We start from the raw sequence: 20,215 nt of genomic DNA on the forward strand, positions 1-20,215 counted from the left end.
CTTGAGTGCGTAAGTCGATTTTCAAAACAAACTAAGCGTTTTGCGTGTTTCTGACGATGGTAAAGAGTACGCAACTTACTTTTGCTTGTACTTCCCCAAGCAATATTTGCATAGTTAATATAACTATGTATAAATGAGTAATAGAGTTGGATTAAAATGGCTTTGTTTAAATAATTTCTTGACTTGTAGAGGACTCCTATATTTTTAGAAACCTTTGAACGAATGTAGTCAATATGTGGTTTCCATGTAACATTCTCATCAAGATCAATGCCAAGAAAACTGGTAAAAGTTTCCTTTTTTATTTCTAGTTCATCAATAAGAATTTTTGGCATGGTTCTTGGTAAAAAACGTTTTTTAGATATAGGGTGAAATAGAATGTATTTTGTTTTATCAAGGTTTAAGGTCAATTTGTTACATTTAAATCACTCAGATACGGATTTAAGTTCTTTGTTCATATCAGAAAACAGCTCATTAATATTACTGTTTGATAAGAACAAATTTGTATCATCAGCAAACATAATACTCCGAAGATTAGCTGCTTTGCTTAAATCATTAATATAAATTAAAAACATAAGAGGACCTAGAATAGAGCCTTGTGGAACACCGCAGGTTATTTCAGTATAGTCACTTTGAAGGCCATCATTATAGGTAAGAAATTGCTTTCTATTTGAAAAGTAACTATGAAACCATTTTAGCATGTTGTTTTTGATTCCATAGTATTCGAGCTTTTTAAGCAATATTTTGTGGTCAACGGTATCGAAAGCCTTCGAAAGATCAATAAAGACTCCTAGGGTATATTGTTTTTTTTTTGAAAGATTCTGAGATTTCCCTAACAAATTGAATAATTGCGTGCTCAGTTGAAATACTTTTTTTAAAGCCAAACTGTTTGGAATATAGTATATTATTTCGAATTTTTTCAAATAAATTTTTATAAATTTTATATTTTTTTTCATTTACAGAAGATTTAGATTTTAAATATTTAATATACAATTTCTGCTTTATTTTCGAAGATTTTTTTAAGCCTTTTGTGATCCAAGGACTATTGAAGGTTTTATGACTTATAACTTTTTTACATACTGGAAAGTTCGCGTCATATACCGAGTAGAATGTTTCAAAGAATTTATTATAAATAGTACTTGCATCTTCATTAAAGTTAATGTGCCCCCAATGAAGTAATGATAGTTGATGTTTAAAATTTGTTTACTTTTTTGTCGTTGTAAATTCGTTTTTTTACAGTTCTATTTTGTTTAATTTTATTTGATGTTGTGTTTAGGGTTAGGAAAATAGGGAAGTGGTCCGATATATCAGTTTTTACAATATCTTTTTTTCACGACACCATTACTAGCGAATATTATATAAAAATTGTTTGAAACCTCTTACATGCAAAATAAATAAGCAAAGACCTAAAACAGGCACTCAAAATTTCAAATTTCTCCATGATAACGCTCGACCCCATGTGACTCAAACCGTCAGAAATTGTCTAAACCAAGCTGGAATTACAATAATTCGCCACCCACCATACTCAACAGACTTAGCTCCATCCTGACGTCGAAAGTCAAAAAAACTCGCATAACCTAGCTATTTCAAAGTATACCCAAAGAAGAGTATAAAAAAACGTTTGACAAATGGCTTGAAAGTATGCAACTTTTTACAGATAACGATGGACATTGTTTTGAACATTTAATAAAATAAAATTTAAAAAAAAAACTCTTCTTTTTTTTTATAGGGGAGCTTTACGAACTTTCCTAACGACCTAAGTAAACATATGTATATCAATTTTTAGATATTTCGTATTATCCATTTTTTTGCTTCATTTGTTGTAGGTTTTGTACGCATTGCATTCCTAGAAGAATAAACAAAAATAACACCTGAAACATAAAGTATAGGAATTTTATCGAAGCTTTATAAATATTGCTAAAAAAAATCTTCGGCATTTATCCCAGGCAACTCTTTCTTGGTCTCCTCTCGCCTTTAACGACCTCCACCTCTATCAAATGAATTACGCAGCTATGTTTTTATTGCTGAGTCAATTTCAGCGTTTTTGGCTTCCGTGGTCATGGGATTTAAACGCACAGAATCTGTATGATATAAAAATATACTGTAAACCTTTTGTATTTGCAAAGCAATCAAAATATTCCATATCAATACTAATAACATTTCAAAAAATACTTAAAAGATTAACAACCTGTCACAAATCAACATATGAAATTGTATACGCCACTGCATTACAACTCCCAGCAAGCACACAACGTTGAAATAACGTTGAAATAACGTTGATCGACGTTGATCAACGTTGATCAACGTTATTTAAAAGTTGTTTTAACGTTGTTTCGACGTTGTGTGCTTGCAGGGTTTACACTGAGGAAACTTTTTCACTTTTAATTATCCTGTCACTTTTTTATATCATTACTGCTTAAAACACAAACTGCAGCCAGAAGACCATAAATAAATTTCATAAAATTTAGCTCTTAAATTAACAAATGTTCTGAAAGTGGAAACTTCAGGACTCATTACTATGTTGTTACAATTTTATTTTTACAATAGCATTTATGAAGTTGTGATATAATGGTTTGTATATCTGAAAAGCTCACAAATCAGTGGTGCGAGCACTTTAAAATAAGTTTTAATCACCTTTTCCTTATTCTTTTCTTCTTTTACAGTTTTCTTTAACCTAAAAATAATTACATACTTTTTTATACACTCAAGTAACAATTTACAATTGCTTTTCTCAAACTTCCAATTTCATCATAAAATATAAAACTAATATATACATTTCTCAATCAATATAGTCTGTCTTTTTCTAGTCTATATTTTGAATGTATTTTATTAATATATTAGTATAAAATTAAATTTTCATTTAAATAAATTTAACAAGACAAAATTGCTTAAGCAAATTGTAAAAACGAAAATATAATTGTAAATTGTCGTGGCTTCTTCAGTCACGGAATATATATATATATATATATATATATATATATATATATATATATATATATATATATATATATATATATATATATATATATATATATATATATATATATGTAATAAAGTACACGTTTTGTAAATTTCTAGTAATAGTTTTATTTCATTTTTGGTATTAAAAGGTAAGCCTACAAAATAAATTCAATAGTTAAAAAAACTTGTCTTTCAATTTTTTATAAAGATAAACTTTGATAGAGAACTCAAGTCTCAAATACTAAGTTTACTAAAGTCTAAAGTTTACTTCAGCTGAAAATTTCTAAATACTGGTAATGAAAACTTTAAGACAATTACTTTTAAGACAATTGTTGCAAACTGACACATTACTTAAGTAATGCGCAAATTTGCGCACGCTTAGTATCATTACACCTGCACATTGTAAACATTCACAGAACAAGTCATTCTATGGTGTGTTCGCAGACATCAAGCCAATTATATTCTCCGATGGAACATAAGTTAATTTATTTTATTTGTCGGACTGACAATGGGCCGATGAAGTAAAACGATGCCGATCTAAATCTGATATAAAACATGTCGGCAAGACATCGGGCCGACGTCTATGTTTTATCTGGGAAATGGGTTTGTTGCATATATGTATGAGTGTTTAAAAATAGTGGTATGACATTTAAAAAAAGTAGTATTTCAAAACTTTATTACGACTATCATTTAGTTTTACATGAATTTAAACAGCATGTATTGATAGTAAATGGTTCTTTTTTCATCGAACACTCGCATCAAATCAAACGGTTATCAGACTCAATATTCATTCAATATACAACTGTTATGAATTGATTAAAGAAGTTGAGTAAAAATGTTAGAGGAGCTTTTTAAACTGGAAAAAAGCCTTTTGAGGCTGCACATTGGCGAGCTTAACACTTTTATTCTACAGAATTTTAAAATAATCTTAACTGATTCAGTTAAGTTGGTCACAAATACTGATAAGATCACAAATATCATTCCGGTATTTATTACATTGCAGAATTTTGGTGTCGCAGTTTTGTAGCGAAAATCAAATCTGCTAAAACAAAAAAAAAAAAAAAAAAATGATGTGTAAATAATTAATGAATTAACTATTATTTAATACTGAATCAAGTATATATTACAAAATTAAAGCTATTCAGAATGTTTTTTTAATATCAAATTTTTCTTTATCTTTTTTTTGCTGAGTTTGGAGGTGTTTATTCTTGTATGTTTGCATATTTTGGCTTGGAAGGAAAAAAGTTGCAAAAGACTTTGTAAGGTTTTATAGTACATATGATGGAGTTGCATTTCATGAAATATTTTATAATCCAAAAAAATTTAATCTTCTCACGGCAATAGTGATATTTTTCACGCACAACAGTAGCACATGACTTTTGATTTTCAGAGCAAGCGCACTATAACGCAATTTAAGTTTGCGAGTTACAAGAATTAGCTGAGTTTCATTAACAGCATAGCTACAGTTTTATCATAAATGTTATGAACGCAGAATGTCCAAATAACTTCAAAATCATCTCTAACTAATGATAAAGTTATAAAATAAAGATAAAAGGCTTTTAAATGCTAATTTTTAAACTTCATAACACTTAAAAAATCCTTCACTTTTAACACACGCATCTACTCTATTTCCAAATTGCAACAATTCCAGAATTTTAGTAAAATTTCAATATACATTTTTGAGATTATCTGCACACATGCAATTGAAGCCGGTCAAAACAAAAAATTCAGTTAGTTTTTACTTTTTGTTTTACACTAAGTGTTTAAATGCTTGCAACAATAAAAGCGTTACACTTTATGCTTTAGTTAAATGCATGTATATAAGAAATGTGTTTCTAAACTATTATGAGTAATGTCTTTTTTTCCTGGCATTTCAACAAAAAGTACTTACTTTTCTAAAAAAAAAAAAAAAAATCACCTTTTAACAGATTTTCTGACGAAGCGTCTAGTCATCTGTTCTATCCAAGAATAACAACTGGGAATTTGATGAAAATGATAAACACTCAACAGATAAAAAGAAACTTAGTTTACGAATGTCAATAAATTCTCTTCTGATACTTTTCGAAGCGTGAACTTTTTATTAAATGCTTTGTTGACAAACTAAAGAGTCATAGATAAATGTAAATTGGGAAAGGTGCATAAAATTTGTGATAACGTATATATGTGATGGAACAAGAATGACATTGGTATTCTAAAACTTAGAATACCAATGTCATTCTTGTTCCAGCACATAAATACTTTGTCATTTTTTAATGGATTATTTTTTTACTATTTGATAAGATTAACTTAATGTTATTTAAAAAAGTATATTAATATGATTAAACGAGGCAAAACTGATAAAATTATTAATATGATTAAACGAGGCAAAACTGATAAAATTATTAATATGATTAAACGAGGCAAAACTGATAAAATATAGCCTTTTTTTAATTGATTGAAAACAATTATACTGCTCATTTTTCTTTTAAAATTTGGGTGTGTGAATCACTTTAAAAGATTAAAGCTAATTAAATAACTTAATTGAATGATTTCATTTTAACGGAGATTCAGATCAACTGAAAAGTTTAACCGCGCCAAGATACAACCATTAAGTGCTCTTGAGATTAAGGCCAACGAGACTCAAAAGACATTATTTTAAAATAACTCTTAAAAAAAAAACTTCACGAATGTTTGAGTACAATTTAGTTGTATTCCCCTGAACCATTTCGTTGCAGACTGTATATATGGTTTAAACATATTTTAACGACAGCATAGGTTATAAAAAAAAACCCGTTACATTTGTATGATGTAGGGTGCTTGCTTTAAATTTTTTTCTCCTTATAAAAAAACTTAACAATTTCATTTATTAACCGATTTTTTATATTAAATATAGCTTTCTTCTCCCGTTGATTCTCAACTGCCTTCAAACACATGCCATCATTACTCGTTTACCGTGTGTTTATCACGGAGCGTTTCAAGTTTCGAAAAATCTTTATCAAGTAGGAAGTATCATTCAAACCATTGCATCGGTCTCAAAATCTGATTGCGTAACGATATGTATCACCCGCATAGACTGTCTTCTGGTTAACTATAACAAAATTGACTTTTCTTGTCAGCTGCTTTCATCAAGAACCAATGAAGTACTAGATGACAGCTTTGATAGTTTATATTCAGCTTTAGTGAACAATTCAGATGCGAATAAGGTACTTTTTTCATGAAATAAAATACATTTCTCCGAGTTTTATCATTTGATTATTTAGATTTGCTTGAATAAATGCAAACCAGTGCAAATTAGTTGCTGCAAAACATTTACGGATGCATGCATAGTCTGAAAGCATAAATTTTATGCATTTCATGCATAAAAAGCTTTATGCATGAAATGCATAAAACGAGTTTTTTCGAATGAACAAGAGTAAATATTGAAGCACCTTAATCGCGCACAACTGCGAAAAATTGACATTGTTGAATCAGCTGATTAATGATACACTACAATTTTTCTTATATAGCAATAACATAAACCCGCTTTTATATATATTTGGCCCACTAATTCTAAAGCATGGTCCGAATTTCTCCGGGGGGGCTACAGTTATTGAGAAATGCCACAAACCAGTCTCAAATATGTAGTATTTATCGAATCTCGATTTAGTACTTCAAAAAACTCGTTAAAAGTTAAAATCAAAATAATATAATAAACTTATGGATTGCTTATTTTGTCATATTTTTAGTATCATAAATGTAAATGTCATGATGTCATAATTAGTATAGTATAATTAGTATAATTAAGTAAGCTAATGATATTATAGCTTTAAGTATTTGACACAAAAAAGGCTCCTACGTGTTAAAACCGAGATAAGAACTCAGGTTAATAATAAAAAAGATGCACAGTTAACGGATTTTGATACTCGTTCTACAGGAAAAACCTGTTGGAACATTGTAGAGTGCGTTTACTCTTTGTCCAATGGCGTATTTATTGCTGCCAGTTAAAGTAATTTTCGATAAGATTGAAAAATGTCACTTTCCTTTCAAACAATTTAATTTTCATTTCAAACCGAAATACATTTTTATCATTAGTCCATTTCTAGGAGCGAGCAGTTCAGAAGTCTCCTTGCATCTTCAACTGGCGTTCCTAAGGTCTTTAAAGAAATCTTGAACAGATCTAAAAGAAACAGCACCGAGGAAAAGAGAAGTTATTTGTTAAGCTGTGGCATTTAATAACACACTTAACGCTACTTTAGTGAAAAAACCGACCACACTTAAAACTGTAAAGAAATGTTTATTCCATCTACGAACGAACTCCAAAAAAAAGTTTAGAATTCATTTTAGATATCTAAATCTTAAGAAAAAATTATTAATCCCCTTATTTTGTTATCTATCAGATTGGGCCGATATGTGAGCAACTTAATACATGTGATGAATCAAAATGGTGCCGAGATGTTTGTGATGTAGGAAATAAACATAGCTACGCTTGTTTAGGTAAACTCATTTACAAGTCTCTCTCTTATGTAAATTACAGTTGTTACGTTACAAAGTTTTAAGAGATGTTACAAAGATTTTAAAGATTTTTGTGACTCTTAAACGCCTTAAGTAATTTTAATCTTAATTTATTTCGCCTTTAAAACACATTTCTCAAAGTCTTCTGATTGTAATGTTGAAATTGTCCTTGTGATAAAAAAATTTCTTTTAAATAAATGATAAATCCATAGCCATCTCTTAATCGTGGTGCATAAGAACCAGATCGAAGATCTTGCAGCACAAGCCCAGAAAATTCTTTTTGGATTATGATCAAAACTTTTCTTCGGGAAATCTCCAGGGAGCCTGGGAAGTTCATCAACCCTGGGAAACAAATATCATTACTTTAAACCTTTTAAAAAGTTGAGCATAAATTACGTAGCTGTCTACAAATCTTAATATCTGAAATGTAATCCGTTCTCTGTGGTATAAATTTTCAATATTTCGTTGTTGTTTTTTTTTTTTTTTTTTTACATATATGTTCTTTAAATGTTACTTTTTCCCAAACAGATAGTCGAAATGCTGCGCTGAATGGGAAGGCCACTCAGTCCTCCACATACATGACAATTTTTGCGTCCTATAGCATTGATGGAAATTATCATACGAACTCTCATACTTTACTGACGGTTGGACAAGTAAATTGGTTAAAAGTTGATCTTAATCATATTTTTCAAAATGCTGAAATAAAGATTTATAATCCTTCAGTAGGCGGTATAAATCAAAGATTGAACGGATACAATTTGGAAATAAGTACAAATGATATTGACTATAATCCGATTGCCGTACTGACTGGCGATTTAGTGCAAACATTTCAGTGTACCCAAATCCTTCAATATGTTCAGATTATCAAAATAGCACAGGATGATCAATTTCTTCACATTACCGAATTAGAGGTTTGGGTTTGAGGAGAAAGATTTTTTTCGTAATTATTATTGATAACTTGTGGATTGAAAACAGTGAAAACTTTGTTCAAAAAAAACTTCACATAACAAATTTTTAATGTTTATTTGGTTTTTATTTATAAAACCATTTTTACTAACTAAATTTTCAAGTAAGATTGAAATAACTAAGATAAAAATTTTCAAATAAGATCAGTTAAGTGGCTTTTTTAAAAAAGAAAAAGTTGTGACTTGATTTTGATACTTTTACGTTATGAATTTTTGTAAAGAAAAAAATTTCATTTAATTCTTTAAAAATAAACAAAGGACATATTTTTCGGTTATAAATAGCTGTTATTCAAATTCATATTTGATGCTAAATTGAACTGACTATTTTGGATATTCCATGAACCACATGAAAGACTTTTGAGAGCATATGAAAAATTATATAGTAAAAAACTCCAGCATTTTTTACTGCGACTCTGTAGAATAAAAAATGTGCGATGAACATCATTGTTGTGCGATTCGGATTTTCAAAAACTTCTTGTAAATTTTTTACTGTAAAATGGTTGGACCAAAAGCATACATTCTTAGTAAGATTGGGGATGGGGGAAGGGCTGGGGGTGGGGGTAGGGGCTGCAAAATATTTCTAGAAGTAGATGGGGAGGGGTAGGATGGAATATTATTTTATCTTAAAAGTCTCAAAAAAGACATTCAGATATGAAATATGTTGCCATTAACAATAACATAGTTAATAGTTACGTATATCATAACTGAGTCTCTTTTCTGCTTATAAGATGTATTTTTATGTGTCGTGCCACTTTCACAATAATGGCTAGATAACACATAGATTAAAGTTTGCTCTAAAGTTTAAAAAAAAATATTTCATTAAACAATCAGTTTTCAGGGTACACTTACCACAGAATGGGTTTCATGTGTCAAATTGTGGTTTTGATTGTTTTAATGCTTACATATATTATTTAATCCATCTTTATTTAATGATGGCTTCACTAAAATGTTTCAACTTTGATTAATAATTTAAAATCACTACAGGATAATAGAATTGAATTTGTAAGAGAAGGTACTATTTATAGATTGAAAGGTTCTTTATCAATCCAGCAGCTCACCAAATTGTTGGTTTTGAATACTCTAATGCATACAAGTCTAAAAACGAGAGATAAAACTTAACCCACAATTCTCTGTGTAATATGAGAACAATTGAATGGTAAGATTTCCAAGTTAAGAAATTGAATGCAAAAATACGGTGTCTGCAATTTGAGACTTAATTTACTCAGCTAAAATATTTTCATGTTGTCAACGGCCTTCCGTTTGATGTGGATCATCACTTATATTAAAGTGTCGTGGATAAGGATAAATTATCAAATAAACCCTCAAACATGAGTTGTGATCTATCAAAGAGTTTAACATCAAGCAAGTAGCTTTTAAGTACTGATGTCGTAGATTAATTCCCTTGATGGATGGAAATAAAGTTTCTCTATATGATGAAAAAGTGGCTTTGATTCTTTTGTTAAAAGACATTGTAGAAAAAGTTACCGCTAGACATGCTTTTGAGATTAGTATGATTCACTTCAGCTGGATTATTGAAGATATATATCATAAATATTTAGAGTAATACAAAAATTATCTTTTGTTTATTTCTGGAAAACCTTTCTGGAATAGTAGTAAATAAGTTGTTCAGTGATATACGAGCCTTTTGATGGCCTTTCCCCATAACGATCTTCTTTCAACCCCGTTCTTTACCTGAATGCTTTAGCTGTTTGGCGCTCAAAAGTTTCGCGCTCTTTAATTTTTTTAGCATAAAGAAGATTAAACTTTTATAACGACAATAACTTCGTTTTAAAATGAATCTGTAAAAATGGCTGGTTGAAATATTGATGCTCGGCGGTTTTTTTTTTTTTTTTTTTTTTTTTCATCAAACGATGATTTCAAATCTATTTTCAAATCCAATATTTATTGATTATACAGTTTTTTACTCATCTATAGTCTTTCAGAAGCTTTGTATATAATTTGCAAGTCTTGTGCTTTTATAGAAATTTGCTATGCTTCGGACAATTTGAGTATACCATTCAGTTAAATAATTAAAAATTGATTTGAAAAAATATCCAAGATCAAGCTAATGATGAATTCTAGTATCCACGACATGATTCCCAGTCTATTTGTCTGAACTTATGTAGGCATGAGGTTTCAGAAAACACTTTTCATTTTTCGAATAGTGTTTGAATATTTTTCTGAATAATGTTCTTGTCAATAAACAAAGATTATTGCTGAATTTTTATTAACCTTTTATAGAAATATTTAAACAATATACAAAATAGATTTAATAATGTAAAAACGTTATATGGGAAAAGATTTAAATACACAACGTGTTATTTTTAAAAAAAATTGGTTAAGTTTAAGATATTATTTCATCAGCGCCTTAATCAGGAAGCCTAAACAAAACGTCACATTAGAGTATTTCAATATGATTAAAATGTTAAGTCCAATTATTCTTACAAAAGTTCCTTTATGATATTGAAGACTCAATAGTCATCCAAAGTCAAAGATGTTCATTTTTAAAAACACCTTCTAATTCAGTAAAAAATAAAATATAAATTTTATCAATTACTCATCTAACTTTGAGTGAAAAAGAATGTTTGAAAGCATAAATTAAAAAAAGAATGTTTGAAAGCATAAATTAAAAGCATAAATATAAATTTTATCAATTACTTATCTAACTTTGAGTGAAAAGGAATGTTTGAAAGCATTTCTATTATTATTAAAGCGATCAATACACCTTAAAACTTACAAACTGTCAGATTAAAAAGATCATTAAAAAACGCTGATTTGAAACAAATATTTTGAAGAAAAGAAAGTGATAAAATTTTTTTTAAGTTAGTCCACAAAATTGAAATAAAAAGAAAAATCTTACGAATCCGATTTGGTTCCGATGACTGGTTATTTCTCTTAAAACACCTAAAAAAGTTTACTAAATCAACTCACAATAGAAAAAAAAAAAAAAGATATCAGCTATGATTTTTTAATTATTCACCAATTAAAAGTGGCACGGGGCAAAATTAACTTTTCTCGATTTGAAGTTCCGAGATAGGAGAACGAAACCCATATTGCCGTATTTTAGGCATTTTGGGTAATTTTGTTCAGTAAAAACTTTTAAACCAAAGTGACTTAGAAGCTCAAATTTTGAAAAATTTAAGATTTTAATGCTGATTAAGTGGCGCATAGGCGAAGAAAGTTTATTTCCGTCCTGCACGATTTCGCATGAAATAAGCCATACCTGTAGTCAAATTTACAAAACAAAAAAAGAAGAAACAATAGCTAAATAGTTAAATGTGCTATTAATATATTTTTTTGTTATATATTCTATTATTATATTGTTATATTATTCATGAATACTGTAATCAAATATTTAATACAAAATTATAACCGTTTAAAATGCTTTTCAATTCCAACTTCTTGTTCAGATTTTACTTTGTTTGGTGTTGGTTTCGAAAATTTAGAATTTTTCTTTTATTGCTGGTGAAAGTTGCTGATGACGATGTAAGACTTTATGTAATGAGTTCATGTAATGAGTTGCACAAAATCAAATATTTCGTTTTTACGTTTTTTTATCATAATTTCACATCAAACTTTCAGAAATTTTAGCCATTTGAGAATATGAAACCAATGTTTGATTGGAAAATTTAAATAGTTTTGGTTTTTTTTTTTCAATTGAGAAATTATTTGAAATCATTTGTCATGGTGTGATCCACCCACTAAGAGTACAGAATATTGCCAAAACTATATTTTCATACTTAATAATTTTTATGTTTTAAGAGATTTTTATATTAAACAACTTTTTATGCTAATATTTAGCTTACTTCTTCCGTTGATTCTCAATTGTCTTCAAACGCATGCTATCATTACTCGTCTGCCGTGTGTTTATTACGGAGAGTTTCAAGTTTCGGAAAATCTTCATCAAATTGGCAACATAGTTCAAAACATTGCATCAGCTTCAAAATCTGATTGCGCAACATCATGCATCACCCACAACGATTGTCTTCTGGTTAACTACAACAAAAAAAATTTTTCTTGTCAGCTGTTATCATCGAGGACCAATGAAGTGTCAGATCGCAACTTTGATAGTTTATATACACCTTTAGTGGACAATGAAAATGCGGCAAAGGTAATTTTTTCATCTCACAAAAAGTTTCTCCAAACACTTCCAGCTGATTAATTAGCTTCCTATAAATTTATTAGATTTATGATGACACAGTAGCACAAGTCAGATAACACAATGAGCTTTCAATTTTTATATCTGCTCATTGCAGCTATAAAAGCACAATTATGAACAAACCAATATAAGGAGGCTAAGATTTGCGTAAACTTTGAAAATTTAAAGGTTTACGCAAATCCTTTCCTCTATATATTACGGTAACATTTTTTTTTAAAAAAAATTATTAAATGACCAAACTAAATAAAGCAGAGTAGTTTGTGTAATAGTATACACTGGTCAACACATGTTGGTTTTTTGAATATTAGACCTGTTTCTGTGGATATTTGGTTAGTTGATTTCGGTTTTTTCTTTCTGCTTTTGAGTCAGCAAAAATACCATGATCTAAACATCATTTTAGTTGCTGGTAAAAAATTAAAATAATTATACAGTATTTAAATATTCTTAAACCTACAAGAAATAAGCTAGATGTTTATATTAGAAGATTCTAATTATTCGTAACAGAAAAAAAATTCATTTTAAGACCTCCAAGAATAGGATCTGCCTCGATAATTCCGGTACTATACCCAACTGTCCCCCTATCATCATGAGTGCATCTTATTTTTTTTTTGATTAAGTGCAATATCGGATTGGAAAATATTCTACTGGTTACAACGTTATCAAAGTGCATGAAGAGGTGATAGTTAATTGACGTATGGTCAGGGGAGTATGGTGGGTGAGGCAGAACTTTGAGCTGCAAGTTGTTCACTTTTTAGACTGCGGCCTACAAAATGCGTCCGTGGGCGTTGTCATGAAGTAGAATAGGATCAACTATGTTGACCGGTTCCAGCTGCTGATGACGCAATTTTTGATACGTTTTGTTAATTTACTCACAGTAGGAATCTGCTGTGATGACTTCAAAAATGTTTTAGTGGATTACACCAGCTGCCGATCACCATACTGTAACGGTTGTCTTTTTTTGATGGTTTTCCTTCTTTGGAAATTGTTTGAGACTCGTCACAGTCCAATCACTGTCCCGAATGTTTTCTGATGTAAAAGTGAAAATTTGATCCGAAAACGGGTTGTTTTGGTTGTGCAGAAGCAAAGAAGAACAAACCTCTAAACGTGACAATTTCACCCGATTGTTAAAATCGTGTGATAGACACGTGTTGTTTTAAACAAAAAAAAACATAAGACATCTGCAAGAGCATATGGCTATTGCTTCGTTCTTTCACAATCTCACAAACCGTTTGGGAAGGATCAACTTCCAGCAGGGTTTTTAAATTGTCGCCCTGGATTGTTGGTCAACCAAATTGTAATCCTGGACTGTAGGTCTACCGCTGAGGGATGCATCTTCAAGACTGAAATCTCCGAAACAAAATTTTGTAATGCTTTAATAAGTATAGTATTCTATAAGAATTTATAAAATGACCGTTTAAAATATCTGCAAACAATTTCTATGGAAAGCCTACATAACTTGTACACTTTGTTATCAATAAAATTTAATGACAAAAGACCTTTTGGTCTTCATGATTTCAACATGGTTTTAAGAGTATATTTCCAAGATTCAAGAAAAGGCCTTGTACTCTTTTATCAATCTAATAACGTGATTGAATAATATAAAGCAACTCGGGTTTTAAACTAAGTGGTTTATATTTTATAGAAAGCCTGAAGGCAAGTAACTCAGAAAGTTCTTTGCAAAGCTCTAGACTACTGATAAGATCACTCAACTTTTGGGATAAACTATAAAGTGTTATACTAAAATAACCTTCACTGGCCCAATTTTCTTCCTTCCATTATCTTACAAAATTAGACATAATAGATTTATTTTTTAAGAACCAATAAAATCAACCAAATGTCTTTATAGCTGAGCACCAAGAAAAATGCTCGCGATTTTTGGCAGTGTCATTTATCAACACATTCAACATCTCATCTGAAGAATTATTATTGTTTAAGAAATCTAAATCTCTTGATTTGATCATTTATTAGATTGGACCGATTTGTGAGCGATTTGATCTATGTGATGAAGAAAAATGGTGTCGAGATGTTTGTGATAAAGGAAATACGCATAACTACGTTTGTTTAGGCAAGCATATTTATTAATGTACTATTAATTTGATTTATAGTTTATTAACACATTAAATTTTAGAAAAAATTCGTTAGTTTTAGAACCAAGTTGAAAAGGTTAGTGGAATTGAGCTAGAAATTACTTTGAGTTATTTTCACTTAAAATCTTTGCTTCACTTAAAATTTTCTGGTTAACTTTGGTTACACTATGCTACAAATTTCTTTTTGTCCTTGAGTTGAAAGTGTGTTTTTCTGGCCCGTTTTGCCAAAAACAAATAGAAAATAGCTGCTCTTCCACAAAAACTTTGCTTCTGTTACCGGGACAGCAATATTTTGAAACTTGTGTGTTTTTGAGAAAGTTCTCGCTTCGCATTGAATAATGCAATTATCCTTCTAGAATATTCCTGAGCTGCTAGAATTGTCCAGATGTTCCAAGAATTTTCCAGAATATTCTAGAACTTTCAAGAAAACTTTAAAACATTCAAGACACCATTGGAACATTCAAGAAACTTCCAGAACTTTCTTGAACATTCTTGAACTGTCTAAAAGTAAATAATGCAAGTAAATAATCACAAGTGACTTAAACCAACACTTCAGTTTGTGTTATTGGTGAATAAAAGAACCAAGAGGTTGTTTGAATCCGGCAGACACATTTTGCTACCTCTTTAGCGAGTTTATCAAAACTAGAGCTAAAAACTACTCTGTGGAAAGATATCCGAAATTACGTGAGGTCAATAAAGCATATTTCGGTATGCCCATTGGGGATCTGGATAAACCTTGGGTACTTTATTTCGCCTGCGAACTCTGTGGAAGAACTCTGAAAGGTAAAATTAATATACAAATGTATATATAAATAAAATGCACACACACATGTACATATATATTTTTATATATGTGTGGTTATGGTTATAAATTGATTGCAATTCTAAAAACAAATGAATTTTTACCAAATCTAAGGAATCTAATCTTAAAAGTTCATTTTATTGAAACATCCCCGTGCAAAAGTATCCGGGCAAAAAAAAATACTTGACGTAGATTTTTTTAAAAAACACTTTTTCAATTAAAATTGTTGTAATTTAAAGTAAATTTCATTAATACTTCGTCGGAAAACCCTTTACGCTCAGGACTTTGCAAAGGCTATTCGATTAATTGAATTTTTTTGGTCTTGAAAAAGTCTTTCAAAAGGGTTGAAGTGTACTTTGGGTCGTTGTCTTATGAAATACCCATCCTCGAGGCATTTTGTCTTTACCATGTGGTAGCATAAGATCCTTAATGATATCTTTGTACATATTTGTGTCCATTGTGCCATCAATCCAAATGGATAGAACAGACACAATCTCAATTGAATGTAACCCAGACCATAACGTTTGCACCTCCGTGCTTTACTATTGGTAGCTGGTATTTAGGATCGTTTCTATGACCTTTTGGTCGACGAACATATCTTGTACCATCAGATTCAAATAACATAAACTTAGATTCATCACTAAAAAGTGCTTTCAACCATTGTTCTCTTGACCAATTCAAATGTTTATTTGCAAATCTCAAGCGTTCTTTTCGCTTCTTTATAGAACTAAAAGGTTTCTTTGCAGGACATCTTCCAAATAGAATGACGCTTGGTTGTGTCAAGCTACATTTTACATTGTAAAGTTCCTTCACTTCAGCATTTAACAAGAGAGCATTTTTACGTGGATCATTTATTACGACACGAATTAAAATTTTATCTTTGCCTTTCAGATGTAGTTCGAGGCCTTTCTGACTTTAGAGAGATTCTATTGTATTTCTTTCCTTACATCTTTTATTTATATCCACTGCTGTTGATTTTCCTATATCAAACTGATCCACTATGTCTCTTGTCGTTCTGCCATGTTCAATTGCAAGCAATACCGCTTCTTTGACAGCTAAACTGGTATATTTTCGCTTTGTCATTTTTAAATTTTATTTAAAACAATCTTCTTTTTAATCAAAAATACTTTATGCTTTATTTACCGTTTTTAAACATTTAGTAAAAGCCAAAAAAAGTATTGGAATTTTATCATTTTAGCTCTGCCCGGATACTTTTGCAATAAAATGAACTTTTAAGATTAGATTGCTTAAATTGAGTAAAAATTTATTTGTTTTTAGAATTGTAATCAGGTTTTTTACATTCCATTTGAAAGAAATTGGACTTTTCATTCAAAAGTTATCTCAAGTTATGCGCTTGTCAGGTTACTTTTGCACGCTACTGTATACTTAAGCATTTCCAATACCACTGAGTGAAATTTATCTGTATTTTTTTTATTTTGTTTATAATTATGCTTTCATTCTGCTTTTTTTACAGATTGGTACAGAGGGGAAAACAGAGTAATGAGGTTTGCAATCCTCTAATTTGGAGGGAACCACATGATCACTAAAGATATTGCTTCTTCTGCATGGTAGACTCTTCCGAACGTTGAGCAGGCAAAGGTGCACCTGCTATAATATTTCCTTACCTTTCGTTATCCGTAGTGCCAGTGCTACACTTCTCTGAGCTCGCCGTACCTAGTCCTCCTGAGAGAACAGCATTGTTTACAAAGGAAAAGTAGCTTAGAAGAAGATGAAGACACTGACTCAGATTCCAGAGACGTAACTTAGCAAGAAAATCCATACTGCCCCAACCAAGAAGATACTTATTACTTGATCAGAGATCTTGGTCTTACAAATTTAAAAGGAGAACTTTTAACGTTGAGACTCAAGCAATAGATTTTTCTCATGCAGGAGCCTCAAAGCAGTACTGCTTCATAACGGGAATAAATATCAAAATCTCCTTCTCACTCACTCTGCCCAGCTCAAAGAAGAATACAAGAGTGTTTTGATTGGGCACTTCCTAGTATTTTTTCATGTTTTCTAGACATAAGGAAACAGAAAATAAAAATTTTAACTCAAAGAGAAAACCTTAATTACACGGTGTCATGTAAGAATTCTATAAAATAGCATGCAAAAAAGTTTTTTTCTATAAAACATCTGGTGTTGTAGTTAGTCAAAATTTTATTCACAGTGTGATTTTTGCTGCCGTTTAAAAGGTTAAAAAATAAACTTTTAACTTTCGTTGACCTGTTAAAAGGAGGTCAAAACAAATGCAAAAGATTATTATCTATAAACTACTTACAATACGTTTAAAAGGAAAAACCAATGTTTATCTCCTCAAGTTTAGGTATCATACTTAAAAATCTCAAATGCAAGCATTTTACAAAATTTTTAAATTGGTTTGAATTTCAAATTGATTTTCTATAATAGTTTTTCCCAAATAGATATCCGAAACGCCGCACTTTATGGAAGAGCCAGTCACTCCTCCACATATTTAGATGAAGTCGCTTCTTTGAGTATTGATGGAAAATATGACACACACTCTCATACATTATTGGTGGTGGGAAAAGTAAATTGGTTAAAAATTGATCTTATTTACATTTTTCAAAAAGGGGAAATCAAGATTTACAACAGTCCATCAAAAAGTGAAAGGTTAAACGGATACCAGTTGGAAATTAGTTCAGATGGAATTGACTATAAACTGATTGCCGAATTAACTGCTGATTTGGTGCAAACGTTTCAGTATACTAAAATCCTCCGATTTGTTCAGATTATCAAAATCCCAGAGAAAGACCAAGCCCTTCATGTCCAAGAAGTTGAAGTTTGGGTTTAAGAAATCGAAGTTTGTTACTATGATTGCTATTAGTGACTTATCAGTTAATCTTAACAATAAATTTGTAAATTTTTACTTATGTACAACTATTATTTAATACCATAAAACTATTTTGTATGTAAAATTATTTACCATAAAATTTTCAATTTGTTGTTTAATATTTTTTTTTAAATTGAATCCAACCGAAAAATGAAATTAAAAAAAAAAAGAAGACCTTAAAGGCTTTTTTTGATCTTTTATTTTTAAAGTTTGTGATGAAAGTATTTTTTTTTTTTTTTTTTTTTTTTTATCAAAGCCAACTGATTGCTGAACGTAATGAACTTACAAAGTATATTTGAATGTTAAACAAATTTAGAAAAAAATAAAAATACATTGATAAATTCAGTTGGTGATTCTTTAAAAAATTAGCAATTTATTGTTGTTGTTATTTTATTTGATAAAACACTTCTGCTATAAGCAAAGATGGAGAAAAGCGAGTATGATGATTTTGAGTCTGTCTGTTGTGCAAACATTGTACAGAGCACCAGATGGTGGTTGCTGCTGGGTGCTTTTACTTTATCCCTGAAAAAATTTTCCGAATAAACAAATTGTAAACTTTTAAAACCCCATTACATAGTTCCTATATTTTACATTTCCGATAACTAAATTTATTACAAAGCTTTATCTTTCCAGTGTTAGCAGAAATAAAAACTAAACATTTTTTCTTTCACTTTAAACTTTATGATAATCTATTGTGATGATGGTGTCGTCGAAGGTATTGTCGTTGATATTGCCGTTGAATAAACGTTTTGATGTTGGTGTCGCTGTTAATTAAAACGCCAACCGGAGAAACCAAATAGTTGATTGGCCTCTTTTTTTCTTTATATTATTCACTGTTAAAAAACTGTTCCCAGATCTTACACCCAGTCCAAGAGATTCTAGCTCTTCATTTATGATGCTGAAAATTTTATGGATAAGATAACTAGTAGAAACCAAAGGTATAAGTAATAAAAAAAAAGGAACCTTTTTAAAAGATTTAAGTTATTATTAACTATGCATCAATGCAGCATTTTTTTTTTTGCTCAATCTGTCAAAAAAAATCAGTTTCAATTTGTCTTCATAATGCTTATAGCATTACCCTAAGATCAGATATTAGATTTTGGAATTTTCTCACGGATGGTTCGAGCTATTTTATAATTAAGCGTTCTTTTTCGCACAATTTTTTCGGTACAGCTTCTAAGAATGTTTTGACCGTTCTGAATTATAAATCCAAAGTCCAAAGAATTGTTTCGCTGAAGGCAGTGCATTTAACTCTATGGCGTTACGTTATCATACTCTCTTTAGAGTTCCCTCGACTTTATTAATATAAAATGGGAAAAACCAATATGGTTTTTCCCAAAACAACCCCAAATCATTACATTCCACTTCTATACTTGACCTGTTAAACAAAGCGCTTCTGAAATGATTATCCTCGAGCATGCGTCGACGGAAAAACGCTCAAAAAAAATGCTTTTGAAATTGTCATTCATCAACCCAAAGTCGAAAAAAACAGAAAAGACTGCTCTTGGTTTACCTATTATGGTAGTTGTTTGAAAAGATACCATTGCACTGTATTCCTTTTTTAAATAAGATTCCTTCGCTTATATACTTCCTAAAAAAATTTCCACTTCCTCAATTATTCAAACTCCTTCTTGTATCTCAGTTAGGGTGTTAGCAAAAAAGCCACTATCAGATGTATTAGTATTAACTCACTTTTTTGATTTTAGCATTACGATTTCCTATTGTAAGTTACTTTTAGTAAGTGCGTGATGCTTTCGTTAATCATATTTATAAAAAAATAAAATGTGATTTCGGCGAATCATCTAGAGTTTAAAAAGCAAATGACTTTTATCTAGGTCATGATGAACAAAACCATTATTTAATTACTCGTATCAAAACAATCGGTGATAATTAAAAATGATCTTTACAGAGATTGCTTCATTT

At 30.1% G+C, this 20,215-nt stretch overlaps 1 protein-coding gene and 1 long non-coding RNA gene across 11 annotated transcripts; one reads left to right on the forward strand and one right to left on the reverse strand.

Moving 5' to 3' along the window:
- Nucleotides 1-184: 184 nt before the first annotated feature.
- LOC149894755 (uncharacterized) lies at nt 185-18,633 on the forward strand. Of its 10 annotated transcripts, XR_016456589.1 has the most exons (6): nt 4,066-4,217; nt 5,831-6,140; nt 7,020-7,198; nt 7,314-7,410; nt 7,641-7,872; nt 7,957-8,197. XR_016456589.1 is itself a non-coding variant. In XM_090101042.1 (4 exons), exons 1-4 carry the CDS (start codon nt 4,171-4,173, stop codon nt 8,349-8,351), a joined length of 849 nt encoding a protein of 282 aa, XP_089957168.1. In that variant the 5' UTR covers nt 4,066-4,170; the 3' UTR covers nt 8,352-8,538. The 10 variants fall into 10 exon arrangements, 6 of the variants coding, with proteins under 6 accessions (XP_089957179.1, XP_089957168.1, XP_089957188.1 ...); XR_016456585.1 differs by lacking the exon at nt 7,020-7,198 and having other exon boundaries at nt 7,957-8,778; XR_016456586.1 differs by lacking the exons at nt 4,066-4,217; nt 7,020-7,198; nt 7,314-7,410; nt 7,641-7,872; nt 7,957-8,197 and adding exons at nt 12,195-12,504; nt 14,521-14,617; nt 14,996-15,422; nt 16,720-17,955 and having other exon boundaries at nt 5,981-6,140.
- LOC149894756 (uncharacterized) lies at nt 1,877-5,147 on the reverse strand. Its single transcript, XR_016456599.1, has 3 exons — nt 4,877-5,147; nt 2,632-2,671; nt 1,877-2,078 (listed from the first exon to the last, which is right to left on the reverse strand). It is a non-coding gene; the product is annotated as an uncharacterized LOC149894756 (long non-coding RNA).
- Nucleotides 18,634-20,215: the final 1,582 nt, after the last annotated feature.

The sequence above is a fragment of the Hydra viridissima genome, unplaced genomic scaffold, assembly GCF_058129835.1.
Source record: "Hydra viridissima isolate aposymbiotic clone 2 unplaced genomic scaffold, HvirCarnegie_v1 scaffold_1, whole genome shotgun sequence".
Classification (NCBI taxonomy): Eukaryota; Metazoa; Cnidaria; class Hydrozoa; order Anthoathecata; family Hydridae; genus Hydra; species Hydra viridissima.